Below are 24,105 nucleotides of genomic sequence, written 5' to 3' on the forward strand. Positions count from 1 at the left end.
ACCAATGTGAGAGTTGGATAAACATTTTGCTTCGGTAGGTAGTAAACATTATATTCCACTGTTGATTATAGAAAAGTAAATTGATGTATTTATAACTTGCATTCTAGGACCTCTTGTAGCAATCTTTGTTGGAGTAAAAGGTTCAAATGCAATTTCTGATGTTATATGATTTTTCTGCGTGCTGCCTGTATCACTCGAATACAAATATTTATTAGGCTTTGGAAAACATACTAATAGTAGCCTCGGCTGGTCTGTAAAAATAACGAGGCTGCAAAGTGTTGGCTACGGTGCTGCTTCTTTCACAAATCCTGAATATAGAATAGATACTCACCACGCATGGTGTTTCATCAATGTAATTGACTTGTTTTCCTGATTTGGGTGGACACTCATATCGGCATGTGGTTGCATAACCTTCCTGCATTTTGAAACGTGTTCAGTGCCACAACAATGAATAGCTCGTGTTTCAGAAATACTACCAGTATTGCCATTAGGCCGGTGCTGATGGCAGTGAGCAAAAAAGAGCAATAGAAGGAACGAAAGATGAAAATTTCTGAAGATGAAAAAGGTAGTAACACTAATATAAAGGTTCCTGCAATCACACCGAAGCAACTGAGTTGCAGAATTGAGTTTGGAATACCGGAATGCAGTTGGAACCAAACTACCCCAGTTAGCGAAACGGGCATGCTGTCTATGGCCGCCAATATACATTAAACATGGCAGCAATTACTGCAAACATTTCTTTAAATATATGAACAGATCAGAAATTATAGACCATTTACTAGGTTCACCTTCATTCGTCTAGCACCAATGGGGACACAATAATTTGTCCTTTTATATAAATAAAGGCACACTCGCTAATTGCACCCTAGTATTTTATTTCTGTTATAGTGTTATTCAAGTACTAATGCGCACATGAGTAATGACTGATACGCGAATAATGAATTAGGTAACTAAACTCTAAAGGGGAACATAATTCTTAACTAACATCCTCTAACATCCTCTTCATTAAAACGAGCCGAGCCCGTACGCATAATCATCCATCATGGACGCTGGAAATTATAAGAAAATTGATTTCGTGAATTAAACGGCGCGCTAACAATATTAACATTTCGCGGTCTGTGAACCTTCAACGCGCACACCATCGGGAAAGGAAGCCACTTCCTACAACGTGCGCAGGCTGCTAGATAATAATGCGGAACAAAGAAACGAGAAAGCAAAACCACCGGAAGCTGTTGTGTGAAATGCGATGTGTGTGCAATCACAGACTGGTTCTTTTATAGGTTTTGAGAACGATTTGTGGGCAGTAGCAGCTACCCCTTTCGGATTCTACTGTAATTCAGGTAGCCTCCGCTATCTAAGCAATAGATCCACATGGGCAGATATTTGCAGATCGACTACTGTGCCGCAAACCCGCATAGAGTATGCAGAAAAATGGGCGAGTGTTTCTGAGATTACTGCGCGTCGCAAAAACGACTTTACGTGACAGTGTGCAGAAAATAATAGGGAAGGTGTGACAAACATTTCGAGAAATGAACGTAGGCTTTCGAAATATGCCACCAGCAGCGCACGGTGGCAGCTCTGAAATATAACGGCACGGTGAAATATAACGTCCTGTCGGATGATGTAGTAACACCATTTGCCTGCTGGGGATAATTGGTGCAATAGTAAGCTACTGCGTCTTACAGCCGGCGGCAGCTGCAACATATATTCGCGGGAGGCATACACGATACATTGTCTGAGTAACTGTACGTGAACAATGGAAAACGTGTCTATCTGCCAGGCAATCGGTAGAAGTTGCAAACCGCTGGAGCGAACGTGCCTTTTTTGCTCTGGCAAAGCTCATAAGAGACCACGTAGCGTAAGTCTTAGCAGTATAGATACCTTGACCAAATAATGCGTTGATGATCCGGCTGTAGTGTGTGAGGATACGCTATGTTGACTTCCCGTTAGAACGTAATGCATCGTTTAGAGGACTCCGAGTCCTAGTACCCAGGAATGACACTATTAGAGGGTCTCTTAGATGTCTCTTAAGAGCAGAATGGCGAAAGCCTAACCTTCCTATCCTATAGTTTGCCTCCCATTGTTAGCCTCTTGTCGGCATTCTCTGCAGTGCTACACATAATTGTAATTGCTTTACAGGAAATGAAAGGTGCAGTATCGGTCACACTTTCTCCGGCAAATGTGAGTTTGGGTGGTACACCATCGCTTCTGTCGCGTGGCGTTTCTTGGCACGCTTTCAAGTGTTGCATTGAAGATGGCAGGAACGCGTCCCGCCTCGACCAACCAGAAAGCCGCAAAAGCTAGACACACCGTGTCCAAGACAGCATGAGCCTATTAAAGACTTTCGCCTTAAAAGAACAATGTTTGCCTTCATGAAGGCGCATATTCCGCCTGCATAGAATATTCTCTCCGAGAAATAACCGAGTGAGGGGAGCGGTAAAGCAGTTAACGGTGAGACGCTTGTGTAATTAGTAAGACGAGCAATCTTGACATGAATCCAAGTCAGCGTCAACGCTCAGAACTTTATCCGGCATCGGGAAAGGCGTCAAGTTTAAGGATATAAAACTCTGCTATCCTGATGTCTGTCTCAGTCTATCGCACACAACGTGGCTCCCTTTTGACTATACACTCTCCTTTAGCGTGGGCATTTTCGCAGCTCCTAGAATATTATTTTAAACCAAAGCTAGACATGTACAATCTAGACGTGTACACCTCCCACTTAAGATTCCAGAGGAATTAACCCGGTCTGTTGGTACATTTCGGGAAAAGCAGATAGCGGCACTAATTTATGTTAAGCAGAAAAGAAAACACTAAGGCATCTATTCCCGCTTATGCATTTTTTGTAGTTTTCACACTTCATTTTTGTGTCCATAAAACTATTGCAACGCCATCAGGTAGCCGTCAAAACAATTCTAACACTTGCAGGTAACTCTGCTATAATTATGCGCAACTACTCTCTCCTTTTCCTTTGAGGAACTGAAAAAAAAACATCAATAATCACTCATTAAGTTAGCCCGTGCCACATCATGGCATTTAAGTGTCCATGAACACCGAAATTTTTGGCGAATATAACAAAAGCGCTATTGTCTAATGATATCAACCACAAGTCTTTCTTAACGAATTGCAGTTTCCCTTATATTTATTTCTTAACATAAAACTCACCCCTCTGTACGAACCATCGCAAGGAATGACGGGCTCCGAAGTGGTTGAACCTGTGAGATAAAACACGGTCAAACTATAAAACTCTCAATGAAGACGTTTTAAAAACTTCTGGTTTCTGAATCGAAAGAAATGGCGAGTTTTCGCCCGTTACACACATATTTACATTATTGGTGCTTTGTGCCTAGATGTTAACTGGTTCGTCTACATAATATTTCGGGTTATATCTTCAGTTTCCAGAAAAGGTTTTCTTGAAAAAATTTAGGACTAGAGTGTAACATGATTACCCTATTTCAAACGGGACAGAACTATTTTAAAGTACGAATAACCTATCAATGTAACGAGAGTGAATAGATGACACGTTTAAATAATTTGGCCGTTGTTAGCACTCCCCACGCGCCAAGTTTAACGCCAGAGGTAAAATATTTATTACATCTGGAATTGTGGAATGACAATACGCGAGACAGATTTAGTTTGCCTTTTTTGAAAATAAATTTAGTGCCGCGTGTACGTTATGTTATCTATTCCACTTAACTGAGAATCTCTAAGAGAGACAAATTTTCATTTATTGTAAGTCCGCGCTCATGTGGTTTCGTACGCATCCCATACCCACAAGCCTCGTCTGAGTGATGCAGTAAATTCAAATACATATGTTTCAATTAGGACAAGAGATGATTCCAGTGAGGAACGCTACAGCAGAGCTCTTTTTATTCGCGGAAGTCTAACATTTTCAAATCAGAATATTTAATAATTTGTAACAAATATTTACTGCTATGACAGGTTCTATTAGGCTATATTCGCTCTAAGAACTGTTGAGATTTATAGTGTCCTATATTTAAGATGCTATTTAGGTAGGCAGATTCCATTAGCCAAAAACGAGTGGAAGGGTTCCGAAGTTGGGGAGTGACTTGGAAGTCTCGATCTTTGCCTTTAAAACAAATGTAATATTTTTTTTCTAAAGTAAGGCAGTTCGTACGATGGGTTTGAAGATAAGCACTTCTGCACTCCTTAACTGAAGCCATCGATTGTATTGTAAGTCAACTGGTTTTCACAGTTTCTCGAAATGTAAGCTGCAGAGGGAAGAATTTTACCTAAAAAATTTCAGGAAATACTGTCATCTCTGGGATCCGCCAGCATGCTTTCCCAAAGCGATCATTCACAAAAGCGACTCCATTTTACAACTTCAACTGCTGATGGAGGCAGCAATAAGTAACAAACGTATTCCTATACCTAAAAAGATTTTGATTGTGTTCGTTAAACTTAGGAGCCCAACTGTTTAAATAAATTTGCTACCTGCATCTCTCTGTCCTTCAGCAGGCCTCTATATTCAACGGCGTCACTCCCGACGAAACCGCAGAAGCTTCTTTTTAGGCGGATATGAAATGAAATCAGTCAGCCAGAAAGATCAGAGAATATCCGTTCTGAACAGTTGTCTTTTTGCGTTCGTAGATTTTACATCCTTCAAATTGTCCAGATTCATATTGATACGGGGCAGAAGGCTAGCACAGGAAACCACAGCAGGTGATGGGCAAGCGTTCACAGCACAGTAGAGCAGAACACAGCAAGTGTTCAGGCAAGTCGTTGTTGTTGTTGTTCTCCTCTAATGTGATGGTACTTACCCACACAGGGGGATCGGCCAGGAATTGGCGTGCAGAGATATTGGATTTTGAGATGAATAACTACATCGCAAAAATAAAAAAAAATAAATGCTAAGGAATAGAGAAGGAAATCCAAATATGATAAACCAAAATATAAAATATTAAATACTAGCGCAATACAGGCAAGTCCAACGGTTTCTTCAGCTTCGTCTTCCTTTCGCGACACTACTGTTTATCGTCCTCTTCTTCAACATCCAGAAACGCGCAGGGCATATATGTAACATTACACCCCCTCCACACACAGACACACACGAAAAGCAGTCTCGGTGCGCATTATGTCGAACTACTGCAGGTGTAGTACGGCTTCATTCGGGCAACATGAACGATCTCGGTACGTGGCATAGCGGATTGTTGCGGCGGATGCACAGGGGTGACCTCATATGTCACAGGAGTGACTGGCCGTAAGACACGGTAGGGTCCTGCGTAGCGTGGCAAGAGCTTCTCACACAGCCCAATTCTACGAGCGGGAGTCCAGAGCAAGAAGCGAGAGCCCGGAGAGTAGTGGACGTCGCGGTGACGAGAATCATGGCGGCGTTTCTGGGAATTTTGGGAGGAAGCTAATCGGCGGCGAGCAATAGCCCGGGTGGCGTGAGCTCGATTAATGGCGTCACGAACATAGGAGCTGGCATTAACGGTGGGAGGCAGTACGCTGTCAAACGGAAGGGGAGGGTCGCGGCCGTATAGGAGATAGAAGGGGGAGTAGCCCATTGTGCCATGACGGGAGGAATAATATGCGAACGTTACAAACGGCAAAGTAACATCCCAGTCACGGTGATCATCCGATACGTACATTGACAACATGTCCGTGAGCGTGCGGTTGAGGCGTTCGGTGAGGCCGTTCGTTTGTGGATGGTAAGCGGTGGTGAGATAGTGCTTAATGGAGCAGAACCGGAGAATTTCGTCGACTACTCGAGCAAGAAAGCAACGGCCACGATCAGTGAGCAGCTGGCGTGGAGCACCATGGAGCAGGATGACGTCGTGGAGAAGAAACGCAGCCACGTCAGTTGCACAGCTGGTAGGTATCGCTCGGGTGACAGCGTAGTGCGTAATATAATCCGTGGCCACCGCAATCCATTTATTCCCCGACAAAGAGAGTGGGAAAGGCCCGAGGAGGTCAAGGCCAACTCGTGAAAACGGGTCTACTGGAATGTCGATCGGCTGCAGGTATCCAGCAGGCACCACCGATGGCTTCTTCCGTCGCTGACACCGGTCAAAAGAAGCCACGTAACGACGAACAGAGCGATAGAGGCCCGGCCAATAGAAACGGCGGCGGACGCTGTCGTACGTGCGAGATAGACCAAGATGACCCGCAGTGGGCACGTCGTGCAGTTGCTGAAGAACGGTGGCGCGCAGGTGTTCGGGGACTACGAGCAGAAGCTCGGCGCCATCTGGTCGCATATTCCGCCGGTATAAGGTGCCGTTGTGGAGCACAAACAAAGCCAAGGGTTGCATTAAGGTGATTAGTGCTGAGGCAATTGATAATACTGCCAAGCTTGGGGTCTAAGCGCTGTTCATGGCGAATGTTTGAAAGGTCAGAGATGGCCAATACACATGTGTCATTGTCACACTTGCTTGTTGGTGGTGAATCTACCGGGTTGCGGGAGAGGCAGTCGGCGTCAGCGTGCAATCGTCCGGACTTGTGGACGACAGAAAAAGTGTATTCCTGAAGGCGGAGGGCCCCACGCCCCAGGCGACAAGTAGGGTCCTTCAGCGTAGAAACCAACATAAGGCGTGGTGGTCGGTGATGACGGAGAACGGGCGGCCAAACAAGTAAGGGCGAAACTTTGTAATGGCCCACACCAGGGCTAAGCACTCACGTTCTGTGATCGAGTAATTCCTCTCAGCCGCAGAAAGGAGGCGACTGGCATAAGCAATGACGCGAGTGCGACCCATCTGCTGTTGGGCAAGAATGGCACCAATACCGTGACCACTGGCGTCGGTGCGTACCTCCGTTGGTGCTGAGGGATTGAAGTGTGCCAGGATGGGTGGGTTGGTGAGGGCCGCAATGAGCGCAGAAAATGCTTGACTGTTCTTGGTCCCAGCAAAATGCAGCGTCGTTCTTCAGAAGATTGGTGAGTGGACGAGCCGTCTCCGCAAAGTTGGGGACAAACCGCCGAAAATAGGAGCAAAGACCTAGAAAACTACGCACGTCACTGGTACAGCGGGGTGTACGAAATGCACTTATAGCACGTATTTTTCTGGGTCGGGTCGAACGCAACGTGCGTCGACCACGTGACCGAGCACGTTGAGTTCACGTCGGCCGGACTACCCCGACCTTCTACCCCACACCTCCACCAAGATGATACGGGGCAGAAGGCTAGCACAGGAAACCACAGCAGGTGATGGGCAAGCGTTCACAGCACAGTACAGCAGAACACAGCAAGTGTTCAGGCAAGTCCCAACGGTTTCTTCAGCTTCGTCTTCCTTTCGCGTCACAACTATTTATCGTCCTCTTCTTCAGTATCCAGTAACGCGTAGGGCATATATGCCACAATATTTTTAACATCATAAATATCTTCCTCCCTAGCGAGCACACCATTTCGTCTTGGTAAGGGCTCGCAGTCTTCCCGAAGTGATCTTAACCTTATGTCTTACACTCAAGCATGTAGATCAATAATATTTTGGCCACCTCTGGAAAACTTGAAAACAACTTTACACTTCCTAGCACTTATCTTATTGAGCACTTTGACTCTAGGTAAAGACAGCGGATCCAGCATTTTCATTTCGTCATTGTGAAAATTCTAAATCTCAAGTGCTCCAACAAGAAGGGCTCATTAAAGCGCTTAAGCTCTATCAGTTCAGTTCAGTCGTTCAGTAGTGTGCGACTCTTCGTGACCCTATGTACCATATCACGCCACGCTTTTCGGTCTCTCACTATTTTCCTAACATCACATAACTTCATATGCAGTGCTTCGAGGATGCCATCTAACCATCGCGTTTGCTGCCTACCCCTTCTCCGATGCCCCTCAACCTTTCCCAACATATTGCAAAACAATTAAACATGTTGTTACATAGATGCACAATCGTGAGTATAACCTATAAACCTTTGTCGCTGAAATGGCTATATTTCAGAACAACGGAGGAAAATGAGAACACCTGTTCGTGAGCTCTGTACAGGCCAGTTCATGCCTTATATTGCCTCGCTTTCCAAACAATCTTTGAGATAGGATAATAATCTTTTTGTCGACCCCTACCTGCTATATTTAAGTTTTCTTCGTAATCAGAGCTCCTGCTTGACATGATGCGTACTTATTTCGGTAGAGACAGCCTGGTCACTGCAATTTGGACAATAAATAATTTTCATCCTCTTATTGCTATCGTTAAAGTTACATTAAAAAAAAAAAAAAAACATTAGCCTACTTTGAACAAAAATACAAAAATTCACCGCTACGTTGACCAGTGCACCAATGCTTAGCAAAGCAGTTCCTGAGGATTACCTTTTCTTAATAGTCACAAAACAAAAGCTCCATTTGCCTTAATTGCAGTTGTAAAGGGTCAACTATTCAAATAGTAAGTCAACGGCGTCAGCCGCTGGACGGAGCAGCACTCGCTACTGCCGCTTCAAACTTGGGTCGCTTCCGCACTTCTTAAGCTTCTCTGCAACGAGTGAGCCTCTGTGGAAGCGGAGGCAGAATTGGTCGCCTACGCAGCAGCATCAGCCAATGCTCCCTCCTTCTTAAGCGAGCTGCAAGGCACGTGATTCGTCCCATGCACACAGCTGGCGAGGCAGTGTTCGGCTCAGCGCTGCGACGGCGATGGCGCAGCGATAGCAGCTTTTATGTGAGACCTGGGGGGGAATTCTATAACGCTCTCAATTTCGCTCTCAAGTTGTAGAGCGTGACGTCAAATTGACGCGGCTTTCACGTGACCTTAAGACGTCGATCGTGACGGATTACGGAATCGACCAATTGCCAGTGACTCGTAGCATGACTCCGCCCCTGAGATCTCCGTTCCGCGGTCGTGCCTACTGCTACACATTTGTCGCAACGCTAGCCGAGGCCGACGAGGGACCGTCTCCTAAGTTTTTATGAAACGGCGCAGTTAATACGCAGTAAATAAAATTAATAAATATTTATTCTGCTGAGGAACTGTATTTACAACTAACTAACATGAAGCATAAGGAGATACGTTTTATGCTTCGCAATGAAATTTGCTCTTTAGTAACTTTTTGTCTCCGCGAGGGCACGCTGACGGTGTCAAAGAGTGCACATGGCGGCTTGCCAGAAAACAGCTGATTCCTCGGCTAGTTGCTATTTTCCGTGCGTCGCCTGAAATCGAGGTCCTGTGCGGATGTCGTGAGCAGCTGGAAAAATCCGATTGAATACAATGAAGGCTACGAACCTGCAGTGATCAGCGTGGTGAAAGCGTTGGGCATGAAAATCGACTAAGTCATCAGCTTACTGAAGAGTGTCAGCGTTGTCAAACAGTGTTTACTATAGATGTCAAGAGCGACGAGTGGGAGGTATGTGGTCTGCTGTTCTGTTTGTTTAAAAGAAAATACAAGAAGATCATGAAGGCTACATTACTGTGTTTGCCGACAGAGGAACGTTTGCACTTGCAATAAGGCAGGTGGCAGCTAGATCCGACACACGACCCTCCACCACGGACTCCTCATGCAAGCCACGGTGACAGTCACTCCTGTGCTTCGCAGCCAGTTGACTTCGGCCACATCGGGCTCCGTTCCCGATATTCCGTTGATGTTTTTTTTTTTTGATGTTGATTGTTTAGTCTCTATAAGGTACACAAACTGTGATGTTAATGCTTCCTATGGTGTGTTCAGAGAAAGAAAATACTTTATTCAGAAATTTGATATAGTGACCGAGGAGAGGGCGAGCTTGTTCAGCCAGGTCTGGACAGGGATGTGCAGTATGTTGTATTTCGCGCAGCAGGCTGTGTTTGTTAGTGGCACATTGTTGAAACGTTGTCAGTGTCTGTTCATGTTGAACGGTATCCCCCCCCCCCCCCCCCCTTTCGACGGGAAAGGCAAACACATCACGCAAGCTTGGTGCGCGATGCCGGAGGCGAGCTGGTGAATCTGCTAAATTTCCCTAGCCTTATAAACAAGGGGCCCACCAGTGAGGTGTGCAGATTACCTCGAAGGCGAAGAATGTGTGCTAGTTTTGAAGTGTCATCATGGAGTCTGTGCAGTGTTTCAAAAAGATGTTCATTTTACACACATTCCTCATTCTATTACCTTTCCATGTTGTGTGCATTATGTACAAACCATTTCAATTGAAAAGCCAGTTTGCACAAAAGATGCTTTTTTTTTATTATTTGGTGAAAACAACTTTGAAAATAAATTCCAAGGTCAAAAGTAGGTGACAATTAAGTAAAGAGGTGCTTATCACATGGTTATGGTGTATGAAAAAGCGCTGAACACGGGTTGAGGGGAGCCTCAGTTTGAAAGCCGAGCCCACATTTCGATTTTGTTTGCTTGGTTGGTTGGTTTGTGGGGTTTAACGTCCCAAAGCAACTCAGGCTATGAGAGACGCCGTAGTGAGGACTCCGGAAATTTCGACCACCTGGGGTTCTTTAACGTGCACTGACATCGCACAGCACACGGGCGTCTTGCTTTTCGCCTCCATCGAAAAGCTGCCGCCGAGGCATTTTGGCTAGCAAATCAAGGTTCCTCCTCAACCCTTGTTTAGTGCTGTTTTGTATTGAGTAGCCATCTTATTTCCCTCGTTCTACCATGTTTATGGTGTAAAATATTTTTGAACGCTCATGTCTTAGCTGCCTCTACTGTCTTAAAGCTGCTCAGCAGTCCCCTTGCAGTTTTACACGTTTTATTAGTGTACATAACATCTGCTCACACATTGCCTTAACGATGTATGTGTGATGCTTATTTTATTTTCACTAGAATTTTGTAATCATTCAGCAATCATTGTGGGCACTACAGCCTAGTATTTGTACACCATTCTCCTAACAGCTGTTAAAGCATTTAGCACTGCGAGCAAGATCTCTAGTAGTATACCATCCAGCTGGCATTTTTACCTCTGATATGTAAGCGTTTTGCACACTGCACCATGCATACAGTACCTATTTGTATAGGTAGCTTCAATATGTTGAAAGGGAGCGGCTTCTTTGAGCCCGATAATTATTCTGCAATATACATGTCAATGTTGTATGGTCATTGTACATCAAGGTAAGTGTGCTGGTATGTATGACGTCTCTTTCTCAATAAAAACACTCGAGTGAAATACAGCGGCCAAGAAATAAGTGCTTCTACTGAGTATATGTGGCAGTAAAAAATCTTTGGTGCCATTTTCTGATTCCAATAAGCGTCATGGATATTTATTACCTTGCTGTAACGCTACGCTTTTCGGTTTAAGCATGTTTACCACACAGCTAGTGACCACAGCCAACTGTGCCAGGCTGCAAGGTGATAGCAGAGAAGGGACAGCAAGTTGGGTCTGGGATGACTTGGCATTGGTGTAAGCAGCCATGACTCCAGTGGGTAGTCACAGTCTCCTGCATAACCAAACAATGACATCCACTTAAGTCCGCCTTTTGCATGTTCTAGTATACAATCAAAGATCCATACCAACTAGCCCGCAGTGAGGTGATAAACATTCACAGGAATGTTGGCAACGTGTCACGGGGCTGTCCAAGCAAGCATCATTGTAAGGATAGCCTTGTAGCTTCACATTGATATAAACAAAAATGTGTTAAGATTACCTGCACAACACAAGCGCTACGGTTTCTTAGGCAGTAAAGAGATTTCAAACATTGAATATTTGGTTCCTGGTGCCATAACACTAAATTTGTACATTAACAAGCATTCATATGCATAACTATAGTCCGTCTTATGCATGCAGCTTCAGCGAATTCAGACAATCGATCACTCGCCGAAATACAAGTCAGCTTCTCTGTAAGGCTCGTAATCCAACCAAAGGGTCTCGTTGTCACACAACAGACTTCTAGTTCTTGCTGAAATGAAAAGAAGCAGGCGCTTTTTGCAGCGTACTCACACTTTCGAGTAGCGAACGTGTCGTAGGGAGGGAGCGTAACGAATGGGGGCAAGGCACTACAATCCCTAGTCCCTTCGTCCTGTATTTTGAGGTATATACAGGTATTGAACTTTCGTCAGGTGTCGCTGGGTAATCTCGAAGACAACAGCTGGAAAGAAAAGAGATCTTTCCTCTGTTCGTTTTTTAACATTGCGAGGGGGAACGAGTCCTTTTGGTTAGAAAACAAGACTTGCAGAGAAGCCAACTTACAGCAAGTGGTCGATTGCACATATTAATGCATATAATCAATATCGTTCGATAACCGACGCGGGTTTTTTACAGCTTACCCAAGAAAAAGTCGCAGGCGTTTAGCAGGCCTTCGTTCACCTTTCGGCGTGCAGGAGTACCGCTAGACGAACGCGTTGTTTGGAGTCCTTGGTCCCCGGGGGCAACGAGGGTCAAAAGTGCGTATGTTCGCGTCGCAGATCTGTAATAAAATAGGCACAATACAAGTTTACAATGACGTTTCGAAGTCGTAGCCAAACACACACAGTCAAAACCAACATTTACTCACTACTGTGATGTTCACAACGTAGAACCCTTTGCCTAGCGACTTCTTTCCATATCGCACCGCGGCACCTTGACGACAATCAGCGTTCCGCCCGATGGCTTCCGCTATCAGCGCACGCACCTGCTGATCGATGGCTATGCGATGCAAACGATGTTACGTTCCCGACGCAAGCTGGTAGCCCCCGATAGCAAAAAAACGCGGTGCGCATGCAGCCGCAGTGGCTGCGCACTCGTCCGTGAGCCCTCGTTCATCGATGTTCGTCGGCAATCGCCGCACAGTCACTCCACTTTCTGCTGGTTTCCGAGTTGAACACAGTCGGAACAACTAGACCGGTACGTCAAACGCGTCTTCGTCCTCCCTTCTACGCCGTGGATCGCACCGACACAACTGTCACACAGCCAGCGCAACGCTATAGCAACGCAAGGAACACAGCCGCCATTTTCGCTCTACTCAGTTGACTGGTTTTGGGGTTACCTCGTTTCGCTCACAATTTCAGTCAATATTCAGCTCATGGGCAACGTCACCACTTTAGTCTTGTTGATGACGTAAGCGCAGTCTTCGGTGAGATCAGTGATGACGCAAAATTTCAATATGGCCGCCGACCAATAGGAGCAGGGCAAGTTGAGCGGTTTGAGACTGGTTTTGTATTGAGAGCGTTACAGAATTCCCCCCCTGGGATGACATCACGATAAACCTGCGGCGCTCTTCCGGTTTTAAGGTCAAAATAGATTCGTCGGTTAACATGCTTGGCGGAACATCGATCAGTGCATTTTTTTCGCTCCAAAATTATCTAACCCTTTGCGCTGCCGCGTACAAGATTGAATTCTGTGCGGTGATAAAATTCTAAATTATTGATAATAAAATATTCTTTGTATTTTACTCTTCTTAAGGCCAAAATTGCTCCTTTAAATTATGTCATCACAAGCGAGCCTTGGGACGTTTGCGCATCTGAACATATGTTGCGTCTTCTCTCTTTCCATAGCAGGACCTGTGCTATGTAGAGCTGCGCTGTACATAAGGATAGAAATTTTTTCGCTGCACAAGCCATCAAATAGAAACCTCATGCTTCTGATCGCCTCATGCATACACCTTTCATGGAAGCTGTTTTAGTTAGCACTGCCCAGCCGCTGCCTCAGAGTACTATCTGAAACACCCTAAAACACTACTTCAGTGCGGTATACAGCATAGAAGCCCACATGTACGACCATGTGTCAGCATATTATTTGCTACGAGGGGGCGGTCATGCATTGCGTCTCCTAACTTATATCCTTGCCAATATTTTATGAATAGTTAAGGTGGCTATTATATTGCCGTCGCCTCCAGCTCCTTTCTACTTAATAATGTAACGAATACGTACCCATTTCCTGGTAACATACTCCTATGCGGCAGCGTCCTAGAGTGTATTTTGTTCCGTCAACCTGAAGAAACCAAAACAATAATGAAGCACTTTCGGTAATTAGTGTATCAGGAAAAACACTAATTTACTATGTAAATAATAATAAGTAGCGGCACAATCGAATTTTCGTATAGGCAAATGTTTTCGCATAGGTGCGGTTTAATTTCACGAGTGGCGACAAACGATGAGCAGAGGAGAAAGTAGCCTTCTCATGCCCGGTTTATTTAGTTGATGATGGCCACAATATATGCGCCGTGTGCAGTAGATTTCAGAAGCCTGCTTACAATTGCAGTTGTGAGTGTTTTATGCCGTAACACGACTAGGCAACTCACAAATATTTCTTGTTTCACTGACAATACGATCGCTTCTTAGAAGGCAATTTTCTTGCCGTCGCACTACAACTGTTCGAAAAATAGCTGCTCGCGGTGCCTATTGAATAGCGCGCCCTTTTTCTCTGTGGCCCCAATAATCTCCCTGCGCTTCTGTGTTGTTGTTGTGGTGTTGAAATATGTTCATAACTCCACTTTCTAAGTCTGTCTGGTCCCCCCGCTTCGGTCGTGCAGAAATTTAGTGATACCGTGATCACACTTTCGCAAAGCAAAATAGTCTCAATCTGGGAATGTGACTAAAAAAAATTACTTCCAGTCTCTGCACACAAAATGCAAATCCCAATTGAACATTTCAAAAATATGACATCGTTGTTCATTTCTAAGAAGCGATCATTTTTCCCGGAGATCACACTCCGTATCGAAGGAGTCAAGTCGAATCATGACCCTTTCAGCACACAGGGGTAACCTTGAACAGGCTCTGACGTCCTCACCGTGAATGGCTTTCGACACTGTGGCAAGAAAGAGAAAGCGGAAGTCATAGTGCTGCTGCTCGCTTCTTTGACAGTCGCGGCGAAGAAGTCGAATCGGAGCTTGAACTTTTGAACGTAATAAAATCTTTTAGCTATATTATAACGTCTTGGTGTTTTAGTATAAACCTAATAAGGATGGACCTGCAACGAGGTTCTTGAACAAAACTTGCTAGAACGGAACACAATTTGTTGCCGCTTATTCATTTTCCAAAACGTTATTGCGCTTGTTAAAATATTGTTGAAGTGTCGTGGTTTCGCCGCCGCCCTGTCCTGCGGAGGCGGTTAGCCATATTTGCAGCCCCTTTGCACTGTCTATCTGTAGAACTTTTTGTTCGGTGTTTAGTTAAAACCAAACAGGAGAGATCCACCAGGAGGGCTGCCTGCATCATATGTGGGTGACCCTGCTATCAGTCGTCTTGCAGGGGGGAGCATAGATGAGCATGGATGGGACCTAGCTGTAAGGCGCAGCTGTAAATGTGACTCAAAATATTTGCGTCACCTCGCCGCCATCCGCACTTCCGAAAAAGTCATGGGTTTGTGAATCACCGCAGTAAAGAGCTTTACCTCCTGGCTATTCATGCGGTAGCTGATATCCCCAGTCCCGTTTTACCCAAGGCAGAGCAGTCGGTGTGAGTGTTACGACGCTCTAAATTCGAGTGCGCCATGTGCAGGTTTCTATCCTTTCATAAAAAATAGTAATAAGGTCCGAATGTTAATGACGGACCTACTTTACTGCTTTCTTTTTTGTGATACATTTCCTATGTACATTTTATTGAAACGCTTCATTAAACAATCGAGGAGAATCTACGGTTCAGTACCAGAGGAGAAACAAGGAACAGTTAGTAGCACAAGAATACAGTCGAGCACTTTATATGAATGATATCTACATAGGGTTCGTTCTGCGCAAACTAGTCCGTTCATCACGTCAAGCCTCTGGCCGAGGATTGGGTGAGAAACCAAGGCGAACACTTTGAGATTGCATTTATGATAACCTCCAACTTTTCCCTGTACGCGTTTAGGAGGAGTGCGCTTTTGGGTCATGAAGTAATATAATGACGGCAAATATTCTAATTCAGAAGTCGTCGTGAACGGTTCACTGTATCATATTTGTGTCCTTTTCAGAACACTCGGAACCCGAGGAGCCATGATTGTTTCACGTGAATGAATTCTAAACGCCACCTTCGCGTTTGTCTGCGAAAATACTATGAGTACTCTTTGCAATAGATCCAATTCACCTGCTACTGAAGCAAACGCAATCGCATTTCGGCCAGGGAGTCATCATTCCTATTCATTTTTCCAGATCCCCCCCCCCCTCCTTTCTGCCTTTTACAATAGGGCAATTCAAATGGATGTGTAAAGAATGTATTGTGTAGTGACGACGCTAGTCAGCATCATGTTCGAAAATGAGAAGCCAGTGTGAAGATTTAAAGTGCATTTGACTTTGCTGCTCAGTGGGCCACTGACAAGCGCTGCATGAACCACATATATGCTACACTGAAAATAGATCGAAAGATTTTCTGGACCTCTAAATCGCCTTACAAAATACCTAAGCTGAGTCCTATTGTATTCTGTTCAATACTAATATCATTCAATTGCATTAATCCCGGCTAGAAGACGCGATTTGTGTTGCGTACGTGGTGGTCAGCGTAGATGATAAATTTAAAATGTATGTGGCTGCAAAGCCAATGAAACCGATATATATGATATAATTCTTTGTTTTAAACATTAGTGAAATATTATATAACGTTTGTCATATTGCACCTTGCAACTTCATCCTGCAACTTCTTCATTCTCACTGGTTTTGTGTCAACGAGTTAAACGGTTATAGCGGCTCAGAAGTATGTCTCAACGCAACGAAAAGACAATACATGCCCTGAGAAGGCAGGAAAAGATTATGGTAGTGCATCCTGTGGACATTGCCATACCCTTACAGCCGGGCGTGTTCGGGACTGGTTTTACAGCTATTTACGCTAAATAACATCACATAAATCAACCTATAAAGGGAAACACTCCCCCCGATATTATGTTGGTAACATCTTTGATGGTCGTAAAGTGTAAAAATAAATATTACAGAAAAGGTATACTAAGAGATGGAATCGAACCCATATATTCCGGCATTCGAATATGTAACTTTTGAAACATTGCCTTTGAAGTACTTCTTTACTGCACTCAAAGTATACATATTTACACAAGAACCCTCAGCCGTATTTGACTGGTGTAGCATGACTAAAATGCTTTCAATATCTTCAATGTTTTAATGTGTGATAGCCAGTCATGTGATGGAGTCACAAGTTTGAGAGCTCAATAATGCCTCGCAATGAATATTTAAAATATTCTCTCACCGGCCAAGTGTTAAAATCTGTGTAAGCAAAGGCATCCTAATTCTCCATATACTATGCAGGCCCAACGCAAGTATGATGTCATAAAGAATAACGTCTTTATTTTAATTCGGGAGTTATATGATTCCGTGAGGGTGAAGCTGCGAACGTCCTAGACGAAAACTACGTCTCAGCAGCCTAAGAGAACATTCTAAGCGGTTTCTTGCTTTTTTGAATAATAGAAGTGGACCCCCAAGGCACTAAAATTCCTTTCTCTTGTAACTACACTTTAAGCGGCAAAGTCCTGCTATTTGGTCTCAAAATCAGTGTTTTGGTGGCATGGAAACAAGCCGTATTACTTGCTTTATTTGCGCATTTATAGGTTTTAACAATATTTCTATAATTTCTTTCTACGGCTGCTACTCAGAGGACCCTATCTGTGAGAGAACAGAATCCTGCGAATTTCGTAGGCAGTGGCACTACGCACCTGTAGAGGCCACTCTTCTTTCCGGTCCAGGCGAAAGATGAACTGCCTGCTTACTATTACATTAGGGGGAGTGCATGTTTTATGCTTCTGCAACATCGACGGCCATTGTGTGCGGCCGTTACAAAAATGTATATTAGGTCTGTACGAATGCAAATGTGAATTTTGCGAAGGTTTGCGCAATGGCATGCTTGAAAGGCTGAAAGAATGTTGCGTGCCTGAGGTCAGGAAATTAGCGCGAATAATGCGCGCCCACATCCCATAGCAGGGCAATTATGAGTATGTCAGCGGCCTTTACCCTGGTGGTGTTTCAACAATGGCGTGCTTATCCACGCTTATTTGACTAGTGGAGCACCGGGTGCCCCAATAACAACTCTCATGCTAAATGTGTAGCCTTGTAAGAACATAATCGCCATGGTATGACGTTTTTGTTTGTGTCAAGGGAGGTTTGTGTTTTGAAAAACGCATGTTCTTCAAAATCTCCCATCTATGAGCTTACACAGCAAACGGTGTCACTTTTGTAGTTCCCGCACAAGGGTCTTACCTGCAGTCCACTTTTCTGCTGCCTTTCTCGCCACCCGCACTCTACTCCATTAAACTGCCAGGTCGCACTTACTATATGTTCTCACCGTTCGACATCTCATCTGATTGCCGATGATGTGGCTGTCTGCGCAGTCACGTTTTTACCAAATCAAATTTCAGATGCCGATCAATAAGAATGAAATATTGCTAAACCCAAATTGGCCAGTAGTTTAAAAATTGGATCCACGCTTCAGGTTCGCCTTAAAAGTGAACGCGATGGCGCAGTTAACAGCTCCTTTTAAAGGGGAAGCTCTGCGATGTCGTTCCGCAGCTTGGTCGGCGTGTTTTTCATGTGCACGAGCAAGGCGTTGGCCGACAGTAGGTGGTAGTTGATATGGCCACGCACTTACTGGTCGTGCCGTTGCCTGAATGCACGTTTGGTCGGAGCTGCCAAATCACCGCTCTCCTTCTGTGTAAAAGGTTTGGTTTGTGGGGTTTAACGTCCCAAAGCGACTCAGGCTATGAGGTAACATGAAAATCAGCCTGCCATGGCAATTCAACTCGTGTTGCCCCTAGGCCGCGGAACAATGTTCATACGGCTTGGCTACTGTGGGCGCTACATGAGGGCTGGTAGCCTGGGCTATCGCTTCATACCGCGGTGCTCGCTTCTTCTACACCGTCCACCTGCTTCTTCACGCAGCTGGTAGCCAATGGCTATAGCGTACTGTTCTTATCCCCTACCCCCGTTACTGCTGGCTATTGCCTACACGCCTTTAGCGCCTGGAGTGTCAGTTCTGAACAAAGCCGCTGATTCGTTAATCAATGTTGATAACCTCCCCCTGCAAAATGTCCTCGGCACCTTTGTGTACTCCAGATCACGCTGAAATGTCCTTGAGGTTCGTAGACATTTGTGGAGGAGTTGCACCTATTGCTATGTCTACTTAGGGTTAGCCATATTAATTCTTTGCTTATGTTTTCATTCCGTACATTTGTCGGAGATCTTGTCGTTAATGTTTAAGCTATTTATTATGATTAGTCTCGCATTGGCAAGATTCTAAACAAACGTTGCGTTAGAAAGTTATACCGAACACAATTCGTTCACTGGGCGCCCTTCTACCAAGGTCGGCACCAAGGACCCTTTGCACCTATGCGTTGAGTACCCGACCAGCATTTATTAGGCCTCGATTTTAGCCACAAAGGGATTAATTGTTTGGTGCGTGAGGTCTTCAACTAAAGATGCAACTTCGGAATCCCGACTGTTGTCGTTGGAATAGCCTTGAGCTTTCTCCAAAAGATATTAAATGAAGACAGCTGTCGCACATTTCGTTCCTCAGAAACGAACTCCAATATACAGTAAAATATACAGTGACCTCGACGTAAATTATTTAAGTGTGCACCTATAAGAGAGATAGGTAGTGCGCCAGATTTTCCCCCAAAATATCTTATTAAAACTGTATAATAAATCATGGAATAAAATTAAGATGCTCAACGCTGTCGTGTCTTCTCGTTAAGAAAAGGCGAGCCAAATTCAAACCGTCTTCATCATTGTTACAAAATACGAACCAAGCTTAGCAGAGCTTCTACACGCGTAACTAGGCTCAAGTTATGCTTAACTCCTCCTCCCCATACTTTTTAATTTTCGTTTTGGTGATTTATCGTCAGGGAGTAATCTCGCCGCTAACGTATGGCTGAATTGGGACACTATACTTCAGCCCTAACTTTTTTGGAGATTAGACTGAAATTCCATCTGTTAGCCACGTGATTGTGACCATCATGACACTTTAGGCAAATATGGAACGTTGCTGAGCACTGCCAGCGGCGGTGGCGGCTTTTCAAAGAAAGAACCTGTGTATGTTATCGCATAAAAGGAACCATGAAATCCAGCGCAATTATTCGTCTGCTCCTGGAAGCGACATCTCCTTTTCCTGCCATTTCACCGGTTGGGTTGCGCGCGCGCATTTCTGAACGAGTCTTCGTAGTCTTCTTTCCTTCAATAAATATTCAATTTAGTCCAGCCTTGTATTGTTCTCCTCTTTCCTGAGGCTCATTGTGATGGTTTCTTTAGAATGTTTATGTATGCAGTGGGCTGCCTAATATAAGAGTGGCTTTATAAAAAACAAAACAAAAAAAACATTGCATCTTGCGGGTTGCTCATGAGTTTATATGTAAATTATAGAAAAATATTTAGACTGATTGAGGTGTTATTTTCTAGCGGTATAAATTTGACCAATCAGAACAATACTGTCGCAATTATAGTGGAAGATCATCGCTGGAAGCCTCGATGTACTCCTTTTGGAATTATGCATTGAAGTATTTCGCGTAAAATCCTCACCCTCAAAATTGGAATATACAGACTTGTTATAATCAATTTCTCCTCAGTGCTGGGATAAAAACTAACGATGAAGCGAAGTGAACAGATGTTAAGCAGTACTTACCCATTTTTAACAAATGTTTGCAAAAAGGATACGGCTGAGAATCGACGCCGATATTTAGCGCCTGTTTTCTGACTTCCAATGTAAACCATGTTTTTCAGAACCGGGCATTTCCTTAAATTGGGTCGTTTTTAATTCAGATTCGATGACACAACTGACGTCCCTTAATATTTGCAGCTAGTACGGTCCCGTAAACTTTGTGTTGATATTGTTGCGCGCACGTTTGGTTTATTTAGTGACCAATACAATGTTAGAACATCCTACAATCTACGTTTTATTATGCCGTAAAGGATCTTAGCCGGTCTTACTGAGTTCTTTTTTCCTGACTTGTATAATATTGGAGGTAGTTAGTATGCTTAAATCAATTACCTCATTAAAACGTTAACGCAGCTTTTATGATTATTGTTGCAAAGTGATTATAAGGCGCACCTTTTAAATCAAATGTACTAAGCACCACCTTCAGCATCGCATTAACACAGAGAGAACTCACCGAGCATTGCGTGCCATCTGGATATCGGTGATCTGACATTCTTCCATTTATAACACACCAATACATACAGGGGTTCACATTTGACTGCAACAAAACATGGCGGTAATTGTAAATTTTTGTGCTGGTTGCTGGACTAATACATTTTGCAACTGGCGTGTTATGGGCTACAGTATGATATAAGGTTTTTGCAGCCATTTATTTACAGCCCTTTATTTCAGCAATGCAAAAGAAATATTCGCCTACCAATAGACGCTAGTTGCTTCTTTTTATTCCTTAAGCGATATCTACAAATGTAGGCTTCAGGAGTACGTATAAAAGTTGGTGGCTGGTATAGCAATGCTTCATGAAACCGCGCAAAAAGACAATGAACACAGAACAAAGCGACGGGACAAAGCGCGGCCAACCGCGCTTTGTGCCGTCGCTTTCTTCTTGTCGCTTGTCTTTTTGCGCGGTTTCATGATGCATTCCTAATTTTGTAACACTGCAATGTTCACTGGCTATTATTGGTTTTTAATTCAATATTTATTTCTGGTATATTATTACAGATAATTCACGCTATCCTTCCCGAGCACTTCAAGACTTCATGTCCACATATGATAAAACTAAACCCGTATCAAATTAGTTATTACCGTCATGCGCCTTCCTGTGCATGGGGCAGTAGCAGAGCTCGTATGGCGCTTAGGCAATCCCAAACCTGCAACAGAAAAGTAACCTGAAACATTACGCTTCTTATGGCTCTTAAGTGAGAAATAAAGAGATAGGTGCATTGAAAATACTATAAGTTATCTGTTAGCACCTTAAAAGTACGACGACCTCTAGTGTAGCTATGAACCCAAATACTGTTAGATGATGGATGTTTCTGCTTTCTAAATTGGCAACTCTCCTTAACGCTCCTTTCACCTTTGTATCCCGACAAAGGGAAGGGATCCACTATTCTGTATAAATATCTGTATTCGTCCTATGGAGAACTGAAATATCTGCGTAGAAAATAGGATGCCCGAACTAGAGTCAATCTTATAAGACAAGCTAATGTGACCCGGATAAGCGAGGAAATATTTATAGGGTTTAAGACATCTGTTCAACGAAACATGCAGAAAACTTTTATTTATACAAAAATATAATTCTGCTTTGCTCTAGTTTAATTCTATTTCTGCGTTTTCAGGGATATAAACACTGTGCGCCGACGCGAGGACCAGCGCCGCCTTTGAGACAGCACGGAAAACCTGGAGTATAAAAGCCGGCCGAGCCACCCCTGCAGCCACAGGGCACGGCAGCGCAGTGGAAATGCGGACGTCTAATCCTTTTGTCTTTCTTGTGCAGTTAGTCATCAGTACCCTGTTGATACTATCTTGGTTGGAAGTCTACGGAAACTCGACGCAAGCAAGTCCAACGCAGCTGGGATCCCACAAACACGTGCCGTTCACGCCGCATATCATCGTGCGCGGATGCTTCCAACATGGTCGCCCGGCATCAGAAACACTGTGCGCCGACGCGAGGACCCGCGCCGCCTTTGAGACAGCACGGAAAACCTGGAATATTAAAGCCGGCCGAGCCACCCCAGCAGCCACAGGGCACGGCAGCGCAGTGGAAATGCGGACGTCTAATCCTTTCGTCTTTCTTGTGCAGGTGAGGAAACGATATGGTTTATGCGTACAGTCGTGAGCAGCCTTGTCTAGAGCGCGCCGACAGGGCTCTGTGGAGCAAGTCAGCGACATCTAACGTTAGGATCTGGGTTTGAGCTATGCGTCCCGTGCGCATGCGCGGCAAATCGGAAGGATGCCTGCTCATCACTTCAACATCCAACCCCTGCCTTGCGAACACTTTTCTTGCCGCTAGGGTCGTATTGACTGCATTTGTGATAGGGTGCCTCGATGCGCGCCCGCTCTCCGCATCGAGGCACCATAATTTGTGAGGTTGTGACGGTCCCCACAGCGTCGCGATGACGCCGTGTTTCTCGAGTGCAACGAGACGGCCAGGCAAGCAAGCGTGACTGATAGCGGAATAATGCGCGTTCCTGCATACGCACCAGTCATCGTCACTGTACCTCATCGTGGAGGAAATCAAGTTCCTATATCTATAGCGATGCAAAATGCTGTGTCCCTTATAGGCCCAAAAACACGACATCAAACGAGACACCTGAAACATGCGTGGTCGTAACCGTATACGGACAGGACGGAAACAAACACCTAACAGCCAACTAGGCCCAATTCTCGCACTGTTTGCTATGGTGTCTGAAGCGCGCGATTATCCGCTATCACTTGCAATTGCTTTTGAACCTAGCGATAACACGATATCATATTCTACTTGCCTGGCCGCTTCGTGATTCGCGCGAAACACGTTGGTTTACAGACCGCTGTTACATATCATTAAGCGCGTACCTGGCGGAATGAAGCGCAAGCACTGGATGGAAATGTGGCCGGGAACCCACGAGCAGGCACTGCTTTATTTTGGCCGCGCATGCGCATGGGACACATAACTCGAACTCAGAGCCTAACGTTAGATGGCGCTGACTTGCTCCGCGGAACACTGTCGGCGCGCTCTAGACAAGGCTGCTCACGACTGTACATTCCAACTATCCATATCTGCTTGTGCTGCCGTGCCCACGGTTGATCTGCCCGCTTTTTTGTGACATTGCCGCCTTTGTAAAAAATATACTACTGTTAGCAGGAGATGTGGAAACAAATCCTGGTCCCGACATGACACAAATTTGCGGACAGCTTGCAGAGATCGCCGACGATTTGAAAGATATTAAAGAACAGCGCCTAGCCTCCATCGATGCCAAATTAGAAAACCTTGCCATCCTAGACAACAAAATTTCAAATTGTACACATCAGGTAGTAGACCTGCAGAGGGCAGTCCTGTCTCTTGAAGCGCGCATTGATGACCTGGAAAAGCGATCAAGAAGGTCAAATTTAGCAGTGTATGAAGTTCCAGAGGACGACAAGGAAGACAATGAAACTTTAGAACACATAATAAAAGAGGAAATCATTCAGAAAATTATCAAGGTTGCTCCCGTCAAAATTGAAAGAATACATAGGATTGGAAGGCCATCAAGTGGAAAAATACGACCAGTAATTTTGAAATTCTTGGACTTTCTAGACAAAACCAAAGTACTAAAAAACTACTTCAAACTTAAAGGATGAAATTTTTCCATAAGCGAGGATTTTTCATCTCGAGTGCGCGACATTAGAAAAAAATTATGGGAGTGCGCAAAGCCTAGAAAGGATGCGGGCGAAAAGGTTTTCCTTGTCTACGACAAAGTACGT

The 24,105-nt window shown here is 44.5% G+C and overlaps 1 protein-coding gene and 1 long non-coding RNA gene across 7 annotated transcripts in view; both read right to left on the reverse strand.

Moving 5' to 3' along the window:
• Positions 1–24,105, reverse strand: part of LOC146174893 (uncharacterized) — a 126,901-nt gene that overhangs the window by 15,478 nt on the left and 87,318 nt on the right. For 5 of the 6 annotated variants that reach the window (XM_084584104.1, XM_084584100.1, XM_084584102.1 and 2 more), the window contains 5 exons: positions 21,469–21,533; positions 20,840–20,923; positions 13,696–13,756; positions 3,163–3,212; positions 332–415 (listed from right to left, as the gene is read on the reverse strand). In XM_084584104.1, coding sequence (XP_084440230.1) covers positions 332–415; positions 3,163–3,212; positions 13,696–13,756; positions 20,840–20,923; positions 21,469–21,533 — 344 coding nt within the window. The remainder of the gene's footprint in view (positions 1–331; positions 416–3,162; positions 3,213–13,695; positions 13,757–20,839; positions 20,924–21,468; positions 21,534–24,105) is intronic. The other variant, XM_084584101.1, reaches the window with a different exon arrangement.
• Positions 11,082–12,976, reverse strand: LOC146174894 (uncharacterized). Its single transcript, XR_014702009.1, has 3 exons — positions 12,342–12,976; positions 12,115–12,254; positions 11,082–11,288 (listed from the first exon to the last, which is right to left on the reverse strand). It is a non-coding gene; the product is annotated as an uncharacterized LOC146174894 (long non-coding RNA).

Source organism: Amblyomma maculatum, chromosome 11 (genome assembly GCF_055883805.1).
Source record: "Amblyomma maculatum isolate TAMU_Amacu chromosome 11, ASM5588380v1, whole genome shotgun sequence".
Classification (NCBI taxonomy): Eukaryota; Metazoa; Arthropoda; class Arachnida; order Ixodida; family Ixodidae; genus Amblyomma; species Amblyomma maculatum.